The following is a 17,443-nucleotide window of genomic DNA, read 5'->3' on the forward strand; positions in this document are numbered from 1 at the left end:
CGAGAAAATAAATAAGTCATCCCGCTCTCATAGGCTGTTGCGACTCCGATCCATTCGCTAACCTTAAGATTAGGTCTGTAAACCCCTCACACTTCAGGATCATGTGGGACAATTATTGTTTCCGACCAGCCCAAGCTCAGGACCAAGAATCAGCCCAATTCTCCTGTAGTGTGCGGCCAACCTAAATTTATAGTGTCCCCAGAGGGACAAAAACGTAAAAAAGTAATGTGCGTTGTACCTGAATGCTCTTATAGTGGTGAGACCTTCAGCGGTCTCAGAGAAGTGGCAAAGCAGAGGAAGCTGTGTGGAGTCATCAAGGTCCTGGAGGTCCCTGAGAGAGAGCGAGTATGAATATGAGGATATGAGTTTATAAACTACTTTTTTATGTATAAATGTATGTACTAACAGGTCAGTCCCATATTCATTCATATATACTTTATATTAATGCTGTATGCTGTTTTCTGAATGAAAGGAATTGCATCAGTCAACAAATAAGCCTACAAATAAGGTTAATTATATTTGGTTTACACAGAAAAAGAACAGGAGTTGAAAGGTTTAAACAGATTTTAACCCAGAATTAATGTGTACATAAAGCCAAAAGTTCTTTTTTCCTGTTTTCAGATTTGATTAAATGCAAAAACAATGCACTCTACAATAAATACACTATTGACTTACTTGGAGGCCACCCGAAAGTACTTCTGGATGAAGTAGAAGGCCACTGCAAGGGGAACCAAGGCGATCAGAAAAGCTGGAGTGATGGACGATATGACCCCGATGGCTGACAAACAGAGTAACGTGGATCTCGTCAAAGACTCTAGCGTTGGAGGAATGTGCTAAGAGATAAAGAGACGATGAAGTGAGAGTGAATTCATGTTTGGTGTCTTTGTTTAGTTTACAGATAACAGTATAATAATCTAACTTCTTCCCTGCAAGTATTTAGGAAATGTCTAGGGTGGTGGCGCAGTGGATAAGACACATGCCTTTGGTGTGAGAGACCCGGGTTCAAATCCACTGTGAGACACCAATGTGTCCCTGAGCAAGACACTTAACCCCTAGTGTGCAACCTCTGATACATACAGCAATTGTAAGTCGCTTTGAATAAAACCGTCAACTAAATGTTTAAAATATGTAGATTTTTCCGTGCAACAAAAGACAATGTAGGTAGTCCTCTTCACAGTGACTAAGATCTCTTTTCTTCAGCCTGTCATGCTACTGTACCTGAAATCATCTACATACCTGGTCTATGATGTTGGTATCAGCAGAGAATCTGTTGAGGATCTGCCCCAGGGGAGTGATGTCAAAGAACCTGAGAAGACAGGCAATAAATCCAACATTTGTTTTCCAGCTCTGACATTTAAACAAAGGTTATGTTACCCACTTTCTGACCTTTCCTCCCCCTTAAAAAAAGAAAAGAGGTAAGTCAGACAAAGAGACTACACTGATGTAGCTTTCATACTTAGTTCACCGTGGTTACTGACTAAAGCAGTAAAAGCAAGCCAAGTCAAGTGCGATCGCACAGAGGGGACAGGACTGCTATTGTCCAGTCTTTGATCCTTTTTTAAAGAAAAGCCTCAGTAATTTAAGGTACTGTACCTAACATCCTGTTGATACTGGGCCAATAAGACTATCGGGAACTAATAAAAAAAAAATCAGTGAAGACATATGGAAGATTAACAGCTGCTCAATTAGACAGTCACCCAAGTCACAACACTTAAAAATCCTGAGGTCTTCACAATTCATGATTTGCAAATCGCTGGTGTATCTGTTGTTTTGCTCTTGAACATTTTTAATTACAGTGACAGCTGGCAGATTCAGTCTTTGTGCAAACCATAAATGTGTGAAAATGCACTTTAAGTCTGGACTTGTTACAGTTGTGTGTGCGTTTGTGTACCTGATGGGAGCGTGGATGATCTTGTTGAGCAGGTTGTGGTGCAGGTTGGTGGCTGCAGAAAGACCCAGAAACTCCACAGTGAGAGAAGTGATGAGGCATAACGTGATTCCAGCCGCACACAGGACGATAAACACTGGCAGATAGTAGGAGTCGCTCTGTGGGACACACACACACACACACAGGAATACACAGCTATATATCGTTAACTGTTTAAAATCTACTTGTCAAATATTTGACTTTGCATATATTTCAACAGGGTAACACGTAATTTTAAAGGTCTGTAATTTCCAAATCATTTCCTTCTAAAATACTTATTCACGATACACACTCTACAACAGCCATGGGGGCGCATGAGTTGCCTCTAGGGGGTGCGCGACAAGAAAAATGCCTGAATTAAAAACTTTCCTATGTAAATTTAATAAAAAAATTAAAAACGTTATTATCATTAGCTCACAGGAAATGGCTACTCATGCACCTCTTTCCCTCTCTCTCCTCGCCCTATCAGAATGAGCCACCCGCACTGTACTTACAAATCCTCAAATGGGTCCTTTTTTTGTCCATGTTATCTGTTTTAGAGGCTGCAACAGGGTGCGATTTGTAAAAAAAAAACGGAGGGGGAGTGTTTTGAAACATATTTTATTTTGGCATGGAAATACCCAACACCTCCCTCCGCACGGTTCGGCATGCAGGTGAACTGTGGATTGATTGCAAAGTTTAACCATCACAGTATGAAAAGCTTTACTACCACTGTTACTTTTTAAAGTAACATGTCTAACGTTACATTGCGATTCAGAGTTGCAGTGAAAAGACAGAGAAGTCAGATGCATGCTGTGTTTAAGCGCAGCGAGTGGGTAAGGGGAGAGCGACTGATTTAAAAGCCGCCACTTTCAAGAGTGTCGTTGAGTGAAACCACGTTTCTATGACTTCGGGTATGTTCACTGGGGTAACAGTTGCTATGATGCTTGTCTTCATAGAAACAGATCATCATAATTTGATGTTTATTGCAACTTCAGTAATATCAGCTGCCTTTACAGCCCCGCTGCTCACCAGAGCAAAGTGTTGATAGGCTATTATTCGTGACGTGTAACCAATCAGATGAGAAAATAAATAAGTAAATAAATGAATAAGTAAAAAAACCTAGAGAGAAAGGGGGTTTGGAGGTGCAGCAACCACGATGTAGAAGGGTGTGCATTGTCTAAAAAGTATGGGAATCGCTGCTTTACAATATGTAGAATATAATGCAAATCTTTTGCTGCAAATTTACAGCAGTTCCCAGTGTTTAGAGCAGGAGAGGGTTAGTCAGAGCAGGTAAAGTAAGTTTCCTCTCCTACTTCTTTTGGTACTAACCCCTTAAAATTTCATAAAAATTGTATTATAAAGGATATTGTGACAAATTCATCCCCACAATTGGCCAAAATAAAAAAGACAAACCAGGAATATTATACCTCAGCCTCCGGATTACCAGGTGTGGGCAGTGTGGCGTTGCTGCTGGCACTGTCAGCCAGGCGGGTCCCATTAGACGCGTACGTTCCTGCTCCAGCACTCTGATTGGTTTTAGAGGAGGTCCAGAGAGCCAACCAGTAGTCGATGGCAACGATGACAGAGTGTTTGAGGAGTTTCGAGGACACCATCAGGAAGACCATGAAGAAGCCACCAGAAGACATGTAACACCAGCACATCTGAGGAGATGAAGCGGCAGTCAATACAACAGATGATCAAAATAAATGGACCTGGTCTGGATGCAGAAGAAAGTAATTAGTATAGCAGATCAGTTAATTGCATGCTATTCCTATTTTGTATCCCTTATAATTTAATAATAATAGTAATATTTTTAACTTATTTCAGCTCATTTAGATCAGCTCTATATGTGCTAAAAAGATGTGTGCAGCTGCAAAGATGGATTACCCTCCATGGGATCTTTGATCTTCTGTTAGTGGTTGTGGACATGTTGTCATCCTCTTCCTCCTCTTCTTCTTCCTCTGATAGGATGAAAATCAGTAATTAGAAATGACTTTTTATTCAAGCTAACATTAAACACTTTTGTACCACTACAACTACTAAAAAGCAAGCTGAAAAATTAGATTCTGCATGAAAGGAGCCCAGGGTTTAAAGCGACACCCGAGAGTTAGAAATCGTTGAATCCTAATGTATCAGTGGTTTCGTTTGGACACTTTTTGTCAGATCTAACATTTACATTTCAGGTTTTATCTTCTGAGTTATGTCTGACTGCATGTATTTTGTATATGAGGCGAAAAAAAATTTACAACCGATGACTAAATTCAAGAGTCTGTTACGAAACTGGCCCCAAGGACCGACTTTAGAAAAGTGGTGAATCCATTACCTTCGTCCTCATCGTCCATCTGGTTCTTGGCCTCTCTGGAGTAGAAAGCTCTCCTTAGTGTTTTCCTCTCTAGTGTCGTTTGACTGTCCTGCTGTATGTCCTACGTATAGAGACACAGTGGATTATAATAGAAACATTACATTAGAGACAGACTAAAGCTTTTACTGCCAGGTTAAAACCTTGGTCATGTCCATTTGGTACATCAGTTATCTGCAGTACAAATTAGGTGGAGATGCTGTTATGGTATCAGAAATTGAAACATTGTCCCACTACCTTCTCCAGCTCCTGGTCTTGTCGGTTCATCAGGGTCTTCCAGTGATCATAAAGCTCCACGTCATGAGTCTGAATGTCCTTTAGAGTTCCCTCTCTCAGCACAGAGCCGTCCTTCATTGCTATGATCTGGGCAAAACACATAGAAAAACACACAAAATGAACAACAAACCTGAACATGGTCAATGCAGGAGAATATGTGGGACTATCATTTTCATATTTTTGGGCGTGTCCTAATTTCTTTTGTGGTAACAGAGATCAGAATAATTATTAACCCAGGGAAGGATTTTAATGTTAGTGTTACATATTTGGAAAACTTGACTGAAAAAGCAGGACAGATACCTATAATAAATACTATTAACAGGTAGTAAAAAATGGCTGCATAAGGAGCCTCCAAGAATCCAATACATACAAATAGATCAAGAAATTCATGTTATGGAAAATTTGACTTTCTCACTGAGACACGCCACTAAAAAAATGGAAATCTCACTTGAATATTAATTCAAATAAAACTACTGTATATGTTCCATAGAAAAGTATAGTAATTTATTTAGTTATATTACCCAGTCTGCATGTATGAGGTACTGTAGTTTATGGGTGACCAGGACTACAGTCCGTTTATCATCCTGCAGAAACTTGAGGATGCCTTCCTGCATCAGGTGATCACTGAGGTGGATGTCCAGTGCTGAGAAGGGATCATCCTGTGAGACACAAGACGGAGACGGATTTAAAAGCAAGACAGGAAATAAGCCAGATTTTAGAGGGTGAATCACACACGTGTACAACACTGACAATAAGTCATCCTGTAAGAAAAACAGAGGACAGAGGGACCTGATTTTCTCAGTCTGTAATACATTATGTATTATTATGGTTATGGTCACAAAAATGCATGACCTGAATCCTGTTTATGTGGTGATGTTTAGCTGTGTGTGTGTTATCGCACCGGAGGTTATACACACTCGTCGCAAATGGCGTCCACATATATTTCATTGAGCATCAAAGAAACAAGAGTCTACAAAACAAGTAGTCAAAGAAAGGCACTGTGCTCATTTTTGTCATTTTCTATTCCTCACCCCTATTCTGAGATCCCATTTAACTTTTATTTTTACACAATGTTGCTTTCTAGCTCTTTTATTTTCCCCTACAACTGAATTCCTGGAATATTTTGTGAGGCAACCTCCTGACAGTAAACAACAGGTTAATCTTCAGGTGAAATCTAGAAGCTGATCAAAACATTATGTATTGTTTGTTGTCCATTTGGATCCCTATTAATTGTTACTTCAGCAACAGCCACCATAGGTCCATCAAGAGCAAAGTGTAAAAAGAAATATCACAGAATATATTTTAAGTGTTTGTACAAACCCATTGCACTATGTGGTTTTCAAGTCAATAGGACAGAAAAATCAGCCGGTTCAGTATTGTTTATGACATTTTAAACTCTTTTTCTCTCAAAAATCTCGAAAAAGTTTCCACCAGGGCCATGAAGTAAACCCAGCCTACACAGTAAAAAAGATCTCAGTGTCTCTGTATTACCTGATAATGTCTCCTGTTTATCATTGAGCTAATTTGATTCCCTGTAAATGTTTATAGCCACTTGTTCCCATGATGTTGACTTACTCGTGAAGACTTAAATGAATGTTTTGTTCCATTAGTGTCTATCTTGCTGGGTGGGTCGACTAGAGCGTGTGCCGTCGTGTGGTAATGGAGCTCTGGTTATGATTATTTGATGTCTTTTTATGATGAGTGGGTATGACGACGTGTATTTCAACCCAGAGATCAGATATGAAAAGCCCAAGCAGCTGCACTTTCATAGTGAAATAATGTTAATTAAAGAAAACATCCCCTCCTCATTAAACATTACAGTTTTACAAAGTACACTTTTTTTTAAACCATTCTAGACATTACGAAGAGTGATGAGTGTATAAAAGAATGCCACTGATAGCTTTTAATGTGGAATGTATGCTTGATAACCAATTAAAGCTTGCGGTGGCAACAGGAAACTATGCAACTACTCGAAAAGACAAACACATGACAGCACAGCGGAGAGCGAACACGGACACCTCCTCATCCCAAAGGCCAACATGCACTATCTGTCGTATCATACAGTCAATCATAAAGAAATGTAGGGTTAGGATATGACTGAAACTAATCCAGTAAAGAGAAGGTGTTTCTTTCTGCTGGACTTTAATCTAATTCAGCTATACACAACAAAACTGGAGTCATTATCCTTGAAGAGTCCTTCCTTCCAGTGTGAAATTAAAAAACACAATTGCTATTACACATCTATTAGACAGAAAGCCATCAGTTATCTCCAATCTTCTGTACATTTTTTAAGAGGTTTAGCTCACCAAGAAGACGATGTTTGTGTTCTGGTAGAGAGCTCTGGCCACGCAGATTCTCTGTCTCTGACCGCCACTCAGGTTGATGCCCTAAATCACAGCAACACGTGATGAGAAGTCAGATATCAGTACAGTACCAAAAATAAGCTTAAATGTCTTTCAGTGATATTTTAGCTTATTATCCCTTCTTTTCAGAATACATATTGACACTAAAATCTTAGTGTTCATTTGATAGATACTGCAAATGAATGTATTCACATTTACCATGTAATAATGATAATTAATCTACTTGGCAATAAATTAAACATGTGCGTACCCTCTCTCCGATCTCAGTTTGGTCTCCAAAAGGCAGCAGGTCAATGTCTGGCTGCAGAGAGCAGGCGTCAATCACTGCCTTGTACCTGGAAAAATACATCCCAGATGACATCTTAATGTCTTCCTACCACCGTATCACCCTACAGAACCTACCTACAATCATGGAGTTGTAGTCTAAGACACCTTTTCATCATGCATGAATTATTAAATCACAATGTAATAATTATTTTCATGTTTTGTTTTTACTTTTAAACAAGTCATAAACTATGTCTATAAACCTTTTTTCACAGTATATTTAATTTTGAAATGTGTCCACAGCAGTGGACACCATGCATCAACGGCATCAAAAATGATTCAGTAAAACTCATTATAAGTCCAAAAAACAAATTTTGGAATATACACATAAAGCGCAAATTATATCATCATTTTAAATAAAATATAAAAATAAGGCAGAATCTACCCTTTGGCTGACCACATCCAATGGAGTGGATAGATGTATTTTCAGTCACAGAACAAAATTTACAAGAAATATATAATCAAAATCTGGCTAAAAGTATCCATCCAATTTATTAGAAAAATAGTTGTTTTATCGCTCTGGTTTTCTGAGAATAAAAGGATTTTACGGTCATTGCTGAGGTATTTGCTGCATCTCCACTTCCCTCCCCCTATTTTGAATTTATGATGCATGGTTGGGACATGGTACAATAACTCAAAATAGCTCAAAATAGCTCCCACACATCTGTCCTATGTAGTAGAATTCATGCATGAAAAGGGTAAGACACTCAGTTTACAAAGAAATAATAATAAGAAGCCAACAGCAAGGACATTATTACAACATCATTCCTGAAATTGGTTGTTATTGTGAGCTGTGTTTATTTTGTTTTTTTTACCTCTGTTTACTGAAATGGCAGCCAAAGGTGATGTTTTCCTCCACTGTAGCGTTGAGCAGCCAGGACTTTTGGGTAGCGTAGGCCACAGAGTATCTGTTCTTGCTGGGTACATCATGGGAAACAGAGGCAGACAAGTAAGAACTACTGAGAAGTCCTGAAGTCCTGAATTCATAAAGCTTTAAAGAGCAGGAGTACTGGTCTGCCATCACTGGTCAGTTACATTACCGTAACAGTTAATTCCTTCCAGTGATATTTACGTTGTTTTCAAGAAGGCTAATACAGTAAATTCGATTTCTTTATCGAAACAAGGAATTTGTTGTTGTTTTTGTGACAATCCTTTAACTGCGATGCATCTGGTTGCTCTTTATGTAGGTCAACACAAGTTTTCACAAGTATTCACTACCTCTATGTTACCTTTAAGAATATCTATCACCTCAATCTTCAAAATATTTCAGGAGTCACACTATATCTTTTACAAATCCAAACTGCAACTTCAGCTTATGGCTACCAGATACTTCTCTTTCTTTATTTCCATTGTTGAAAATTGAGCCTAAAAACTGTTTAGTGAACATAATATCAGATCAGTACTCCTGTTCTAGCCAGCTTTATAGATGCGACACCCAAACATAAAAAAAAAAAAAAGGAGGACAAGGGGGAGGATTAGGCTTTGGAAGCGGTCAAACTCCACCACAAAAAATTAAAAATGTTTTGTCAAGATATGAGAGAGAAATATGGATCATGGATTGGGTTAATGATGAGCTGCAAATTATCAACGGCAGAAACAATAACAAAAATCAACAATAATATCAGCTACACAACACAAACATTGATAAAAACATCAACAAGGACAACAACAACAACAAAACAACTGAAGGACTTTGCTGGGAGTCAGATGTTTAGCTACACCACTAAAAAACAGAGAATAATTCATAGCGTCAACAAAATAGTGTAGTAGTGAAAGTCTCTAAAGTAATTATTTTTACTTAGTTGTGTGTTCTGTCGGACATTAACATTTAATCCAGAATGACTTGACTGGCCCTTTGTCACTTGAAATAAAGTGCAAACATTATTATTAAAGGATTATTGTACGTTTAAGCGAAACATACAGAAATTTGTAATAGAAATGTGGAGCACACAGTACAATTCATAAACTCCCTGAAACTGTATTGTCTCAAATATAACAGTCAGACATTGGAGAAATTTAGACATTGATAAAAAAGACTTTATCAGAGCATCATATGTATTCTTATAAAAAAAAAAACACCTGCACGTGTTATGGAAGTATCCGGGCCAAGCCTTAAAGAATGAAAGCACTTATGCGGGGGTCATGAATGATTAAAGGTACTAACTCAAAAAGCCTAACTGGTACCACGTCTAGAGATTGCATAAGTAAAACATCTCTATTAGCAGAGCATGTTGGAGTTTGTTGATTTGTGTTAGGGCGACGACTCCCAGCATTAAATCAGAGAGCACAAAACCAATCATCAACTCAATGTGCAGAAGATAGTACACTCCAAAGGCTGATGTGGTTGTTCCTGAACAGACACATATTAAAAGAGTTTATCTTTCACTAAAACTGCAGAGTTTCTCAATCACCAAAATACTAAAAGACTTTGCAGCTCCAAGATGTTTCTAAAAAAAACATTCTGTATAAAAGTAAATATGTAAATAAAACACTGTATATTATTTCACTTTCCTCTTTTGAAATGCATTTTCATATTTTAATTGTTGTTTAAATTGTTTGCTCTTTTATGTCTAAAGCAGTTTGAGCTGCATTTTGTGTCTCAAAGTAGTATAAACGTGAAGTTTATTATATTATAAAGCTAAAATATCTGTAAAAAAGCTTAAAAAAACACAATGTACACAAAGAAAGATCAGGAACACACAGACTAAACTGTAGTATAACTGCAGTATACTGCACAGAGAAAAGAATACCAAAATAAACACATATGCCCATATGTATTTGTCCATGAACAACACAGCCTGAAATACTGCAAGAAATAGTTCTGAGTGCAGTGGAAAACAGTACTTTCTCCTGACAGAGGCAGAGTAAAGATGAAAAATGACGTTAAATCAGATGAGAGCAAAGGGAGGAGATGCGAATGAATGAGTGGGTCACTTCACATCTGAAAACTGAAGCAGGAGACAGGAAGAAGAACATATACCTCCTGATGTCTTCGTCAGTCTCCTCTGTCTCTGACCAACTGTTAAAGTCACGTCATCGTGTTAGAATGAGCCTACTGCAATCAACTGTGTGTATATTTGTGTTTGTGAGTGGAAATATGTAGTAAAAGTCGAGAAAGGGAGAGAGAGAGAGAGAGAGACAGCTAAGAGCAACTAACTTATTTTCTGTCGAAGGTGACACAGGAAACATGGAAAATTACAACAAAGGGAGGAAGAGAGACAGAGAAAGACAGAAAGAAATGTAGGAGACAGATGTGTTTTCATGCCAAACCCCAGATAATGAAGACATGATGTTAGCCTTCCAACTGTTAACCAAATTAACCTTCCCACCCAGAAATGAAGAGCCATCTAAGTGATGCAGTCACTGTCTGTCTGTAATAATTAGGTTTTGTGGCTTCTTCGACAATGTCTCACATGTTATGAGCATGAGGGTGTGTATGAGTGAGTGTGCGTGTGCGTATGATATCTATGGCCTGGGTTAAAGGATTACATATATACATATGTTCAGTCTGCGTTTACATAATGAGGCCCTATAGAATGTAGAGATATTCGAGATAGCACCTAACCTGTACCTATTTTAGCTCAAATTACAAACATACATGGTGCACAGCTCTGCTTGCGTCTGGCGGATAAACTCTTATTTCAGTGACGAGCCCTACCTTAAGATGATCTATCTTTTCAGTCCAAGTACGCCTTTGGTACTATATGGACATTCAGGGACAGTACTGGCCCAGTTTAAGAGTGTTTACAATGTGCTAAAAAACATCAGGACTGGTTTTCTGTTCTAATGAATCTCGGTTCCACCTGGTGAGGTATTAACAACACCAGGTGGAAGATCCACCATGCATGGCTACAACTGCACACACTGATGGCATTACTGTTTTGGGGCCTTCCTGCAAAAACACAAGTATCGTAGCAGTCCTGAATCATATGTTCATGTTCAGCCAAGGGGATGGATAATTTTAATAATGCTCATGTCAGAGTGGGTTCTGATTCTGTTTTTATAGTCACTGTATACTGTACTGTAAGTCCTACAATGTTTTCTTTTTATAAATATTATTACAGATCTAGCTGGTGAACTATATATAATATACTGTAGATGTCTATGTTGTCATCACTTACTGGCTACACTGACATTAAGGTGACGCTTGAAGAATGTTTTGTCATACTATTTAATGCTTTTAGTTCACCAGACGTTGTGAAAAGAATTTGTTGAGCTCTGTGTGTTCAGGGCTATCAAGTTGCCTTTTACTGCTGGTAATAAAATCACTGTAAATTAGACAAATCAGCTAAATGGATAAAAAGTAAATGTGAATGTTCGGAGTCTGTGTATATGATTATGTTTAAGAAAGACGAGGCCAGAGAGAAAGTACCTTATGTTCTCTTCGCGGGCCACCTCACACTCAGGCAGTCTGATATGGCAAGAAGGCAGGAGGTAAAGAGATAGAAACCACGTAAACACACACACACACACACACACACACACACATCCATGTATACATGCAGTCACATAAACATAGACACAGATGTGCAAACATACCCCACACACACACACACACACACACACACACACATACTGCAAAGGTTAGTGTACTGGAGGTGACAGATTCTCTTCTGACACAGATCTTCATCTATAATCTGCAGATATTGTGACTGACTGTATACTGCAGATGAAGTTGAGACAGAAAGCTGCTAAAAATTCAAACTTCCTGTAAGAAATAAATGCAACAAAAGCTGGAATTCCAGGAAGGAAACTTGAGCAAAATGTCCCAAAGGTTTCTAAGATGCAGTGATATGCACAAAAAGAAAGCGTGCACTTCAAAACACCCTAAAGCACCTTGTTGTCAAAAAACATAAATTTTCAACTGTTCTGAAGTAAAAAGCTAAAAGTAGCTAAATGTAAACTTGCACAATTTGCTAACTAGCTAGCTAACTTTATCACTAATATTAGTAATTAGTAATATTAGTGTTGGCTGTATCTGTTGAGTGTCCATGTACAAATGCTTTTCCTTGCTCTAACAGTAATCTTAATACACTAACAATGTGCTGCTCTTGTCTTTCTCACTAAAGAGGGGAATACAATGGTAAGACATTTTACTTATGGTACTCATAGAAACTCATGGATTATGCAAGTAACAGCTTCCAACATGCCTGTAAAAATGACCAAATCAGGGAGTCAGAGGAAGAATGGGGTTAGCTCGTGACAAAGGACATGATAATATACAGTAAATATTACTCTGTTCTGATTCAAAGTGATGCTCGCAGTCATTTTAGACAGCCCAGCGCTCTACATCAGAATGAAATTATCTTCAGGTTAATCATTAAATCATTGACTCACATTCTCCTTATTGCTAAGTCAATATTCTCATTAGTATTGATTTAGTCACTCTTAAAAACTTTCACTTCTGTTGCTGTTGTATGAGACTTTAGGTAATTTGACTGTTGCGTTGGAAACAGACAAACAAAATAATGATACTGATAATGGCACTGGTATGGTAACTTCATAGTATCCCCATGTCATTGCCTTGAACAGCAGTTATATTCAGCTGAGAACAAATTCCTTTAAAATGTCATGAAATATGACTATGACTGAGTTTATACATCCAATAACGCAAACGTCATTTAATTGTTTTATAATCATCAGAGCAGCAAATTAAATCATACTGAATACTGCTCATGGACACTTGATGCTAATGGATAATAATTTGTCGCTGTCTGTATCTCTCAAACTGTGAATATTTCTCTCTGTGCACAAACAAGATAATAATATTTTACATCCAAGTAATATGATATATACAGTCCTTACTAAGCTTATAAAAAAAGATCACTGAAAACATAAACAGCTTAATGGAATACTAAATAAGAGAAGCATTGAGTTTGTTTATAATGAGGCCTTGGATAATATATAAATGGAAATTTTGATTAGCATTTGAGAGGCTACAGACGTAAGAAGCAGTTCTAAAGTATTTTAGGTTGAAATTGTCTTAATGGTTGTACTGTCATAGTACTTTTAAAAATATAGGGCCCTATGAAATCATTTTTATTTTTTCCCATATTCCGTGTTTTCCATTTTAATTTTCCTGAATACTGGGTTTTCCCATTTAGTCGTATATTATCATTACAAAGAGTGTGGATGAATACAATTTAAAAACAATTAAATGACAAAATATTAAAAATGTAATCAATATCAATGTATCATGCAAATGTGGATTTAGAAATTATTTATGGGGACAATTCACAATAAATGTATTGCAACAGTACGACATTAAAATACTATAATACTATTTAACAGGGGGGACAATTCACAGTGATTGCATTGTTGCAGTACATGTACTGTGAATTGTCCTCTATTAAATAGGTTATTACCATAGTCGATAACTGATATTTGCTTCCCACGGCTCTTCTGCAGGACAGTCTCCATATGCTGCTGAACACACAGTAATAAGCGAGTCTGACGGAGGCTACTCCACGTGGGAAACACTCATCCCTGTTTACAAAGCTTGACCGGATGGAGCTTTTTTATTTTATCCCAAGGGGATATCTGACTCCACCTACACAGCCACAAAGTCTTCAAGGAGCTCGTGTCTTGCATCTGCAGATGTGGTTGCACTTCTGAGAGTTTGTTGAAATGATGAGCTCTTGCTAGGGCGCAGACTCTTTTCGATATGATGGCGTGCGTGCGTGTGTGCGTGCGTGCGTGTGTGTGTGCATGCGTGTGTGCGGAGGAGGTCGCTGAGCCCCGTCCTCGGTGAAAGACCAACACGCAGAGAGCGGAGGACAGAAGCAGCGCCCATAGAGAAAACCAAAGCATAGCAGTATAGTTTTTTCCTGTTCATTTGGTTTCAGTGCTACGGACAAAATGCGTATTATGCTAGGGTGAAACCGGAATTTTTCAGATATAAAATGTTCAGAATATCAGATTCCATGATATTCCGCGATTTACAGTTTCTCCGCAATTCTGTTTTCCGCATCAAAGAAATCATAGGGCCCTAAAGATAGTCTGTTTCAAGAAAGCTTAGAAATTTACATTTACTCATTTGGCAGACGCTTTTATCCAAAGTGACTAACATCTGAGGAACAACATTCAAGCATCAAAACAGCATCAACTTAACAGGATAAAAGTCACAGAAACTTAAGATATGCCTTACTTGTATATTTCATACTTGACTTAATGTGACATGAGATACTGTGTTTAATTAAGTGTTTTTGTAATGTCTTACTTGCTCCAGAAGACTCTTCCTTCGATGGTCTGCATCTCGCCAAGCATGGCAAGCAGCAGGGAGGATTTCCCACAACCCACCTGGCCAACAATCATTGTCAGCTGACCTGAACAAACAAAACATTGAGATTGTTATTGTTGGCGTTATCCTCCTATAATATAAAGAACATGATGGAGTTTGAATTTATTTCAAGGAATTTCATAAATTGTCCTTTATAGATACTATACACTACATGGCAGGGTTTCCCACGTGATCCCACGTGAGGTCACTTGAGATAGTAATATAATCTAATTCTAACTGTAATTTGTAAATATTGCAATATTGCTTTTGAAAACAAAATAGACGACAATGTCTTACTGAAATACACATGATAACTTGGCACATTGTGGTCGTGAGAATTTTGCGACCTTAAAATGGGGTCACAGGTCAGGAAAGGTCGAGTAACCTAGCTACAGAGTGATACTCCACAACAACACAACGCTTACTAATCTCTTGATATATAATTTTAAGGTGAAAAAAGTCCTTCTTCCACTTCACACACATCCGTGTCATGCTATTCCTCCAATGACTTCACTCATTCCTTATCCCCTAATTAAACCATCAGCAGTGCATGCCTAAAGTCAACCCTAAACCTAACCCTACTTTTAGTCTAACTACTCTAAACCCAGGTACTAACGCTAAAATAGTCCCTTGAAGACGTGAGGAGCAGCCAAAATGTCCTCCCTCGTTCTGAAAAAGTGATTCACACGGAAATACAGGTACGGAAACACACTCTACAGTTACTCCAGTACCATTACACCAGCACTCGGCACAAAAATAAATCATGTATCTTAGTAGTAGCATGACTGGGATGGCATGCGAGTCACTTCCCAGGGGAAGGTGTGTGTGTGTGTGTGTGTGTGTGTGTGTGTGTGTGTGTGTGTGTGTGTGTGTGTGAGATATATTATATGGTCCATCTGTTGACAGCCTCCTCAACATGACCTGGTCTCCTGACGCTTGTTATTTCAGTGTCATCGCTGCAGCCTTACTGTAGTGCTCTTACAGCAAGTCTGCATGTTTCATTCACATTCAAATAGTGTTCTTACAGCATGAGCAGGGATTTCAACTTTTGGCCCACTGACAGAATTACCTGCAAATCCACAGTGACTTCTAACCTCTAAAACTAGCATTAAAAATGGTAATTACATCATGTTTTTATTATCTGGGGTTTGTCATGAACTGAGAACATGGCATCTCATAAAAAAATTCACAGGCAAATCTTTATCTTGGAGGTCCAAAAGATAAACAGCTGATTGTGCTTCAAAAAGACCATTCTTGGTCATCTGAAAAGAACCAAATAACATAGTTCCTTTATGGGCACAGTGTTTGGGAACTGATTGCTGACAACTACTGAGTTTTCCAGTATGCGACCTGTCATGCTATGACTGTAGTGCAGCCCATACTTCTTACATGTTATCTGACTATAGTCCAAATTTTGTAAAAAACACACTACACTTTGAAGTGAGATTCAGACAGCATTAGCATCAGAAGTATCATTTAGACATAAGTTAAGATAAACTTTGCCAAATTTGCCAATAAACTGTACCTATAACTTTAACTAACTAGGCCAAAATTTAACAGTTTGTTTAGATTAGCCAAGATGACTCTGTGTTGGTCTAAAGACTTTAGATTTTAACAGAAGTCACATCTGCTTATAACATCAGTCACAGAATACTTTTCACAATATTTTTTGTAATTTATATCATATTCCCTGGATCGCCTGATTAGTTGGTATTACTGAAAATGTTTAAAAGGTTTATAAAAATTCTGATGAAATCTGAATCTAGCTTGGCTACAAGCGATTTACTACCTGGTGGAATTGTTAGCCCTACCTGTGGGGATGCGGATGTTGATATCAGACAGCGTGGACAGGTTGCTTCCCCAGGTGAAGAAACCGTTGCTCACCTAAACAAGAGAAAGATGAAGATAAATTCAATGCAAAAAAGAGCATTTAGATTGAATCTGTCACAAGATTAAATTTAGGAATGATACAATTAAAAAGTATTACAACTTATGTTGGGGATTCACTTATCCTTTGCAGTGGATTTCTTACAGTTGCCATTGTGCAACACACGACTACGTGCTGTTTTGTTGTTATGTGAAGCCCCAACAGAGTTAAGCACATGACCCACTTCATGTCCTGACCCAGAGTTTAAGAAACCCTAGCTGTGAGTTCATTGGTGTGAAAGATGCTGAGATAACTGCATTACATAATGAAGGACACAAACTGTGCTGATGGTATGTGGGACTGGTGACAAAACTGATTCTGTGATGCATTTTTCCAGTTCGGTAGAGATTATTTGAATGTTTACGGACAAATAAAACGCCATTACAAAAAAAAGGAGGCAGGTGCTGAAGTACAGTTATTTCCAGTTGTTAAAATATCCTAGAGTTGCATTACAAACTGTCTGAAGGATTTATTTCAGTCTGAAGGATTTATTAATTAACTACAATAACATGGTTAAGGATGCGAGAACACGCTATTTTTCTGAACTCATTACTACACATAAACACAATCCCAGGTTTCTGTTTAAGTCTGTGGATCAGCTGGTAAACCCAACCCCTCCTTGTGCCTCAGCTGGAAGTAATGATGACTGTGAATTGTTTTTATCTTATTTTACCAATAAGGTGGTGTCAATCAGAGCCTCTATTACCCCCCTGGCCTCTTACTCAGAGGTTCCTCACCAGCAACAAGAGAGTTTTAACCAGTTTTATCCCATCGACTTGTCTGAGCTTTTAAAAACAGCACACCACAGAGCTTGTTCAATCATGTTTTTATCAACTTAGAAATATAGCTTAAATTCGATCTATGTTAACTTTTAAGGACACCGAGACCATTTTACACGCCTTCATCTAATCATGCCTGGATTATTGCAACAGCCTTTTCACCTGTTTAACCCAAAAATCTATTGATCGACTCCAGACTGTCCAGAACTCAGCTGCCAGGCTTTTAA

The 17,443-nt window shown here is 38.1% G+C and overlaps 1 protein-coding gene across 6 annotated transcripts in view; it reads right to left on the minus strand.

Moving 5' to 3' along the window:
• abcc9 (ATP-binding cassette, sub-family C (CFTR/MRP), member 9) overlaps positions 1-17,443 on the minus strand; it is a 185,605-nt gene that overhangs the window by 18,212 nt on the left and 149,950 nt on the right. For 4 of the 6 annotated variants that reach the window (XM_046072707.1, XM_046072710.1, XM_046072709.1 and 1 more), the window contains 15 exons: positions 16,322-16,394; positions 14,451-14,556; positions 11,604-11,642; positions 8,047-8,148; positions 7,158-7,242; positions 6,851-6,931; positions 5,066-5,203; positions 4,506-4,631; positions 4,233-4,332; positions 3,797-3,870; positions 3,337-3,570; positions 1,892-2,046; positions 1,237-1,306; positions 676-833; positions 239-331 (listed from right to left, as the gene is read on the minus strand). In XM_046072707.1, coding sequence (XP_045928663.1) covers positions 239-331; positions 676-833; positions 1,237-1,306; positions 1,892-2,046; positions 3,337-3,570; positions 3,797-3,870; positions 4,233-4,332; positions 4,506-4,631; positions 5,066-5,203; positions 6,851-6,931; positions 7,158-7,242; positions 8,047-8,148; positions 11,604-11,642; positions 14,451-14,556; positions 16,322-16,394 — 1,634 coding nt within the window. The remainder of the gene's footprint in view (positions 1-238; positions 332-675; positions 834-1,236; positions 1,307-1,891; positions 2,047-3,336; positions 3,571-3,796; positions 3,871-4,232; positions 4,333-4,505; positions 4,632-5,065; positions 5,204-6,850; positions 6,932-7,157; positions 7,243-8,046; positions 8,149-11,603; positions 11,643-14,450; positions 14,557-16,321; positions 16,395-17,443) is intronic. The other 2 variants (XM_046072713.1, XM_046072712.1) reach the window with 1 other exon arrangement.

This window comes from Micropterus dolomieu, linkage group LG16 (genome assembly GCF_021292245.1).
Source record: "Micropterus dolomieu isolate WLL.071019.BEF.003 ecotype Adirondacks linkage group LG16, ASM2129224v1, whole genome shotgun sequence".
Lineage (NCBI taxonomy): Eukaryota > Metazoa > Chordata > Actinopteri > Centrarchiformes > Centrarchidae > Micropterus > Micropterus dolomieu.